Source organism: Lipophrys pholis, assembly GCF_963383615.2.
Source record: "Lipophrys pholis genome assembly, chromosome: 19".
Lineage (NCBI taxonomy): Eukaryota > Metazoa > Chordata > Actinopteri > Blenniiformes > Blenniidae > Lipophrys > Lipophrys pholis.
Window position 1 is genome coordinate 582792 of NC_137647.1, and position 8485 is coordinate 591276.

An 8485-nucleotide genomic window follows, 5' to 3' on the forward strand; every position below is an offset into this window, starting at 1 on the left:
GCCCATCTCTTTTAGCTCAGTTTTTCCCCTTTATTTCTGGACTCCTGCCAGTTTCTTTCAGTTTTCAGAACAATCACATTTACCTTTGCTCAGGTTAACTGCAGCTTTCTCCTCGTTGTGGATAGTGAACACACACGTGGTTATTCTGAGCCTCCTGTTGGTGTTGTGAGTGTTGGTCGGAGTCTGCGTTGGGTCGTTCTCTCACTCAGGGTGGAGAGCATGAAATGCACGGACCGGTGAAATGCAGCAGTGATCTCATGTTCGAAGGATTCAGGACAAACCGAGGCCAGAACACATGAAACCAGCAGAAGTGTTGGAGCTTTGCCTCGAACCCAAACCGCAGGGCGCTGACCAATACCGGGCCTCCATAATGACGGGTTGCTCCTGTGTGTGTGTGTGTGTGTGTGTGTGTGTGTGTGTGTGTGTGTGTGTGTGTGTGTGTGTGTGTGTGTGTGTGTGTGTGTGTGTGTGTGTGTGTCTTTGCATGTGCTTGCATGCTTGTGAGCAGCAGGGTGTGTTTTCTCTGGGCTCAGTCTGCAGACCTGTCACTCACCTCAGTCAGACCAGAGGAAAACTGCAGGAGAGGAGCTGCTACTCGATTACTAGCAGGTATGAGCACAGATCTGGATCTATTGGATCTATTGGATCTATAGATTTAATTCTTTCACAGGTGGAGGGCTCAAAGTTCTGTTTGCATCATTATTTCTCCTTTAGCTTTACTTATTAAGCTTTCTCTGTTTTCAGTTTACTTTATCTGTTCTCAAAACAGCTTTAAAAGTGACAAAATGACGTGTGTATATGTGTGTGTGTGTGTGTGTGTGTGTGTGTGTGTGTGTGTGTGTGTGTGTGTGTGTGTGTGTGTGTGTGTGTGTGTAATTACATTTGTGTGCCTGTAGTGAGAATTGTGTTACAGATTTGTATATGTACATCACAATATGTGTGAAACAAGAGATTGAATTGAACACACACACACACACACACACACACACACACACACACACACACACACACACACACACACACACACACACACACACACACACACACACACACACACACACACACACACACACACACGCTGGCGTGCTGCAGATTAAAGTGAATGTGACTCTTCATTGATGTGCAGCATGAATTTAAATCAGGCATCTGCCAGTGAAATATTGAGCGTATGTGGCGATGCCTTTGTGATTCTTCATTCTGAAACATGATCAAACCTGCTGCAGCGGCGTGACTTCAATTATAAATATATATAAATATATATATATATATATAAAACTTAAAAACTTTTTTAAATTAAAGTAGTGGGAGACGTGTTTATTAAGGTACAGTATATACATTAAAAAAATGCAGCCAAGATACAATAGTTTTTTAGAATATATTTTTAGACCTCTAGAAAGAATTTGTAACTATGAAGTGCATCTCCATTCAGCCATAACCACGTCTATTTAAACGACACACATAACGGGACATATTCCAAATGAAGTGAGAAAACTACATAAAATAAAAGCCTTATAGTGCCAACTAGTGGCCCTACAGAAAAACTACATCGTTTTCAGGATCAAGATGCATTTTCACTTCAAATGTTGTCATGTAGGTGGACCAGTGAGATGCCTGCAGGTCTTCTCCTTCTCTCTCTCTCTCTCTCTCTCTCTCTCTCTCTCTCTCTCTCTCTCTCTCTCTCTCTCTCTCTCTCTCTCTCTCTCTCTCTCTCTCTCACACCCTCTGATGTGGCCAGGCGTGTCTCTGTTCAGGTGCTGGTTGGATCATGGCCTCCAGACTGAGCGTGCTGCTGATCCTGGTCTTCACAGTGTCCACGGTGCTGGCCCAGAGGAGACGGCCCACCTCCTCCTCCACCTCCACCTCCTCCTCCTCCTCCACTGACGAGTGGAACTACAGGGATGGCTGTGAGTGTAGATCGTTTTGCTTTTCTATCAGTTGGACCCTCATTCGGCTTCCCGTGGTCTAAAGATCTGATTCACGTTGCCCTCTAGTGGTTGCATTTATTACAACAGCAGCAATGTATGGAGGAAGGTAGGATGTACTGGTTCTCAACACTCTTTTCCCTTCAGTTTACCTTCAGAAATATTCCGTCAACCCGCTTTCTGATCTCTGATTGACCAAACCTGGTGTCTGTGTCTGTTGTTTCCATTCCAGCTGAGAGGGTCAACATGCGCAATGTGGCCAACCTGACGCAGGTTCTGGACAACTGGAGGTTTGACATGCTGAACCAGATGAAAGGCCTGCTGCAGAACGACCACCAGTCCTTGCTGCCGGACTACGCCAGGTAGGAGGGGGCGGGGTCACCGGGGCTCCGTTTACACAACGTTCTCAAGTAATGGATGTTTCTTTACACTGGAAAGGGTGTCGAGGTTGAATTTATCAAAATGCAGCGGGGGGGTTCTCCCTCTCCTTCTCCTTCTTCTCCTCCTCCTTCTCCTTCTCCTCCTCCTCCCCCTCCTCCTCCTCCTTCTCCTCCTCCTCCCCCTCCTCCTCCTCCTTCTCCTCCTTCTCCTCCTCCTCCCCCCTCCTCCTCCTCCTTCTCCTCCTTCTCCTCCTCCTCCCCCTCCTCCTCCTCCTTCTCCTCCTTCTCCTCCTTCTCCTTCTCCTTCTCCTCCTCCTTCTCCTTCTCCTCCTTCTCCTTCTCCTTCTCCTTCTCCTTCTCCTTCTCCTTCTTCTTCTCCTCCCCCTCCTCCCCCTCCTCCTCCTCCTCCTCCTCCTCCTCCTCCTCCTCCTCTGGTTCTGTATGAAGTCAATGTGTTGCAGCTCAAACTGCCATTTAAAGGTCCAAATAGCAACGTGTTGCTATGGAGGGTGAGGAGTTCTCCATAGTGAAGTCCACTGCTTCCTGCCCACTTCCTTCCTCGGGCTGGGCTCAGTGGACGGGACGCTGCTGTGGTCCAGCAGTGAAAATAAGCAGCAGCCATTTAAATACTTTGCCTCCTTCGTTTACATTCAGTTCTCTGTCTCCCTCTGTTTTCTGTTCCTGCACTGAGCTGAAAGTCCTGATCTGAGCTGTTTGTATTCCTCCTCCAACATCAGATTATAGAGCATCTTCCTCCTCTAACATCAGATTATAGAACATCTTCCTCCTCCAACATCAGATTATAGAGCATCTTCCTCCTCGAACATCAGATTATAGAGCATCTTCCTCCTCTAACATCAGATTATAGAGCATCTTCCTCCTCCAACATCAGATTATAGAACATCTTCCTCCTCTAACATCAGATTATAGAGCATCTTCCTCCTCCAACATCAGATTATAGAGCATCTTCCTCCTCCAACATCAGATTATAGAGCATCTTCCTCCTCCAACATCAGATTATAGAACATCTTCCTCCTCTAACATCAGATTATAGAGCATCTTCCTCCTCTAACTGATGAAACTTCAGATGAACCTGATGAGTGAATCAGTCATTATTAATCCTGAGTAACTAGTTACTTTATATTCTCTCTGCAGGAACTAGGACAGTAACTCCAAGACTTTTTCACATGAATTGTAATCCCTCACTAGATTTCAGCTGCTGTTGTGAAAAGAGTGTGTGCTGCTGTGTTCAGGATCCAGCCGCTCTCCGAGGCGCTGGACGACCTCTACAAGGAGTTCAACGCCCTCAAGGCTCACCTGGGCGACCTGACCGAGAAGTTCACCGCCGTTGAGACGTTCATCGACGAGCAGAAGGCCGGCGCCGCCCCCCGCCGCCGCCGCCCCGGCTCCGGTGCCGCGGCAGCCTGGTGGGAGGAGGGTGGTGAAGAAGAAGGCCACGCCTTCATCCTAACCTGAAGATTCCTTCGTCCTGAACGAGCTTCTGCATGGCCTCTCTTGGTTTCTACAGCCACTGTCGCGCTGAGCTTCACACACTAGATGTTAGACGTTAACGTGTGAACAGTTTGTTTCTCATTTGCAGTTTATTGATCGCTAGTTAACCAAGGAAACACACTCCCGCCTCCACTAACAGTCCATTCTATGTTTAAGGCTGTTTTACCTGATGCATCAGTATTTCAATCTATTTTAGGGCCGGAGCCTTTCGCTGGACAAACTTGTCAAGGTGAACTTCTACTTTAGGACCCGCTAAATAAGTGTTTTCTCAACAAAAGTACTAAAAAGTATCTTTTCCCAGCTTCTCACTTTAAATAAAAACAGTATACTTGGATTTGTAGAATATAAACAATAAATCTGAACGTTGAAGTCAGATTGAATGAACAATTTGATGGTAGTCTACACTTTGGATCACGTCCAGTGTTGCAATACCACTTTGGACCTCAAGGTGGTGTCACATCTCTCCTGTGATCAATCCAACAGGAGGACTGGTGAGTTGTGAATATTTATTCAAAAGAACAATATGTTATATTGTTAAGATAAAACAAAGAATTACCTAAAATAATAAACAGGTCATCGGTGTGCAGAGATAATCCGTTAACGGTAACAAGGTGGATTACCAACCCACAGTTTGTCCACCACTTCGTTCCAAAATGTGACTTTGGCAAAGAAGAGTCAGGTGACAACACCGGTTATACCGGCAAACTAAGCCTTAGAATGAGGTCAATGACTCACCACCGCCCCCTAATGGACAATGGCAGCATTGCAGAAACCTTAACAAGGTCAATCTTATTTCTCTTGATTAAATAAAATATCAATACATTGCAATATTTCTGAAAGGTTTTGCAATTAAACGTTGATTCCTTGGACAGACACTGAGAGGAGGGAACTCTAAGAGTAAAACTTTGTACGCTCCATACTTGATTCTCAGACGAAATAAATAAAGTAGGAACTTCCAACTCAGATAAGAGCAACACATGAACATCTGATGGAGCGACCCCTGCAAGTGTAACCAAGTACAACACGTTTTAGAGGATTTTGAAAGTTTTTCACAGATTTCTTGGTGATATTCACTGCTTGGCTCGGCTTTCTGGTTATATGAGCTGCGAATAAACTGCCTTATTGCATCCAGTCATCCGTTCAGCGGTTGTTTCTTCAAAATTGAGTTTACTTTGACGTGAAATGAGAGGAGCTGCAGATACGCACAAGTATGAGCTGCCCTGAATAAATCTTCTCCATAACTTCATCAGATCAGGCTGGAACACTTCTGACTCAAACCTTAAGGAAAGTCACTGTCCGGTGACGATATCTGCCCTGATTCTGGGGCTTTTATATCCCCATAAGGAAATTGTTCTCAGGGTACGTCAGTGCTTTAAATATGTGGCCAAATAATTAAGTACAAAGATTTGTGAGCATGAAATATAATCCATGTAAGGCTTCAAATCTTGCAACAAAAAAGGAAAAACACAAAATTGAACCGGGTCCCTGGGCTCTGACCCAAATTTGTATTACGTCAGAGGCACTGAGAGGAAGAGCAGTAATCCCAAACATGTACTGTAGCATACTGTGTGTAATCTGCTGCTGCTCTCACTTTTCACCGGCTGTGGGCGAGGAAGTGGGACGAGCCGTTCTCCAGGTGAGGAGGCCCAAGGAAAAGGTCCAAACAGGAGGAGACTGAAAGCTGAAGACTGCCACAGGTTGGGGAGTGTTCTGGTTTAATTAGGTCTACAAACAGCTGAAGATTACTGTGAAACTTTAGATCAGCTGCTGAAGCTTCTGGGGGCTGATTCTCCTCCAAAAATATGAAATGCACCTTTAGTTTTATCAGAGACAGAGTGAAGCTCTATCCATGTTCAGTGTTTCACCAATCAGAGATGCAGAGGTCCAATTAAGAGCCAAAGCCCAACAAGAGTCAAGATAGTTATTTAACAGTTTCAGGCCAGAACGTTTAAAACTGAAAACACGGAGTTCTGGGGTTTTTCTTTCAGAAAAAGTTTGTGTTTACACGGCAACGTCCTGAGAAACAACGTCCTGAGAAACAACGTCCTTAAAAACAATGTCGCTAAAAAACAACCTCGCTAAAAACAACCTCGTGAGAGACAACGTTCCGAGAGACAACGTCCTGAGAGACAACCTCGTGAGAGACAATGTCCTGAGAGACAACCTCGTGAGGGACAACGTCCTTCAAAACGTCTGTTTCCACAGAAACGCTGAAAACGATGTAGTTCGCATGCCAGGCCACTAGTGGCTGCTGTTGTTTGTTTTTGTCATGAATCCACACACATGCAGCAGAGAACAACGTGCTCTAAACATTAACACCAGGATCACCATGGTCAGTATCAAGTCTTACTCGTCCGGGAGGCCGAGAAATCCAAGATGGCCGACATCAGGAAGACGGATATCGACACTATTTTGCTCGTTTTAGTGTCGCTCAGCTTGAAATTTGCCGGGAAAACCTGTCCGTTGTCTGTGTTTGGCAAGTTGTTTTCTTATTTCAGTGTTCATGGTAAAAAAAACAGTCATTGCACGCCGATTCCTCGGCTCAGGACAGGTTTCTCCTCGCCAGAGTCAGTGATGGTCGCCCAGTCATGTTATTTGCACATCGATGGACAAACATAAAAACCTTCGCCGAGGATTACGGATGACTGTCAAATCTAAAACTACCAAGTCCTATTGTAGTTATCGTCCTACTTCTCACACATTACTACGGCCATGGAGCACATTCGCAGTATCAGCGTTTCAGGAAAGTTGCATGTTCCCTGTTTCCATGGAGACGGACTGGAGCGTTTACAAAAAGTCTCCAGTGACTGCGAGCGCCGTTATCGCTTAAACAGCGATCCGAAAGGCTAAAAGAGTTTAGCGGTTTACTGTAAAACATTGTGATGTAGTCGGGGCGTCGTCTGTTTAGGATTTCAGGATCCAGGCGTTTTTAAAAGCTGCTGAACGAGTTCATGTAGTTTGAGGTGATTTACTAAAACTAAAACCGTGAGTGACATCACGTTCAAACCGGAGTATTTAAACGAGTGTTTTCAGTTCTGCATGGAGCCGGACGTGTTGGTCGAGGAAGTTATCAAACATATCACAGTACTACAGCAAATTAATGTGAATAGAATTTGAAGAAAAGGAGGTTTTTAGATGTTTTAAATCACATGAGCTCCTCCCACACCCAATATTCCTGCTGCTCTGATCTGACTGATTCTCACTGGATCTGCCTTCACACTTCTGTGCTCGTTTGTATGAGCTGAAGCTTCAGTGGATCAGACCCTGGAGAGAACCCCCCCCCCCCAGCTTTCAGGAAGCCAGGTTACATTTGGTTATTTCACACGTGGCTGCGGCTGAGGACCTGCAGAGAAACGTTTCCTCAGCAGGGTGAATGGAGCTTCACTCTCATCGCTCTTCTTTCCTCATCCCGTTGCGTCAAACCTCGAGCTTCCCTTCGCTGTCGCGGATCATAAAATTCAGTTTACTTTATCGGCTGAAAGTTTCTCTTCCTAAGTCCAGAAAATGAAGCGAGTGGCGGCCGGGCGACACGTCACCCAGGAAAAACGAAGCAATCAGGCCGCAGCTGAGACTGAAAACAGGAGGCGGTTCTACACGATTCCAAAATAAGAGTCTGATGACACACTGTGGACATGAAGGGCTGAAATATGTCGTATTTATTCTTCGATACTGCAACATACTGATAATAATACATAATATTTAGAAATTAATCCACATTTACAAAATACTTTTTCAAGTGAAAACACATCGTTTTGCTCTTTTGTTTCAGAAAAGTTTGGCTTTTACAGTTTTGAAAATGATATGTGTTTCCCTGGAAACAGCAGGAAGTGATTCTAACAATGAAAGCATTCATACGGTGGCCCTGAAGTCCAAAACACAACAACAAATCACTAAACACAACAACAACAAATCACTAAACACAACAACAAAACACTAAACAACAAATCACTAAACACAACAACAAAACACTAAACAACAAATCACTAAACACAACAACAAAACACTAAACAACAAATCACTAAACACAACAACAAAACACAACAACAAATCACTAAACACAACAACAAAACACTAAACAACAAATCACTAAACACAAGGACAACTTTAACAGAAGAGGTAGGTACCAGGGAGGGACGACAGCGCAGCTTCTGAACCGTGTGTGTGTGTGTGTGTGTGTGTGTGTGTGTGTGTGTGTGTGTGTGTGTGTGTGTGTGTGTGTGTGTGTGTGTGTGTGTGTAAACCCTCTGTATGGCGTCTTGTCCTCTGACAGACGATATGAGCGTCAGCGGGACTCTTATAATTGCCAGCGGTGTCTTTGACCTTTGACCTTTGACCTCTCCTTAGTGACCTGAAGGTCTTTTCAAGGTGACCATCAGGTCAACGTGAGGCCAAAAGAAAACATGAGAAAAAAAGTTTAAGGGATGTTTTTGGATAAATCTGAGATTGATTCCTGTGTTTTCCATCTGTCACACTGCTCTGTTTGTAGAGTCACACACACACACACACACACACACACACACACACACACACACACACACACACACACACACACACACACACACACACACAGGGTGCTGCCAGCTGCTACCGTCTGCTCAGCCTGCGTGACGTGCTTACCAATGTCAGACACATGTGGTCCTGTGTGTGTGTGTGTGTGTGTGTGTGTGTGTG

The 8485-nt window shown here is 45.0% G+C and overlaps 1 protein-coding gene across 2 annotated transcripts; it reads left to right on the top strand.

Annotated features, from left to right (window-relative positions):
* Window positions 1-203: 203 nt before the first annotated feature.
* On the top strand, window positions 204-4945 carry LOC308124448 (uncharacterized protein). 2 transcript variants are annotated; one of them, XM_080487431.1, is made up of 4 exons: window positions 204-609; window positions 1752-1904; window positions 2155-2284; window positions 3556-4945. In XM_080487431.1, the coding sequence occupies exons 1-4, from the start codon at window positions 495-497 to the stop codon at window positions 3776-3778; spliced, it is 621 nt and encodes a 206-aa protein (XP_080343557.1). In that variant the 5' UTR covers window positions 204-494; the 3' UTR covers window positions 3779-4945. The 2 variants fall into 2 exon arrangements, with proteins under 2 accessions (XP_080343557.1, XP_080343558.1); XM_080487432.1 differs by having other exon boundaries at window positions 455-609; window positions 1736-1904.
* The last annotated feature ends 3540 nt before the right edge of the window (window positions 4946-8485 follow it).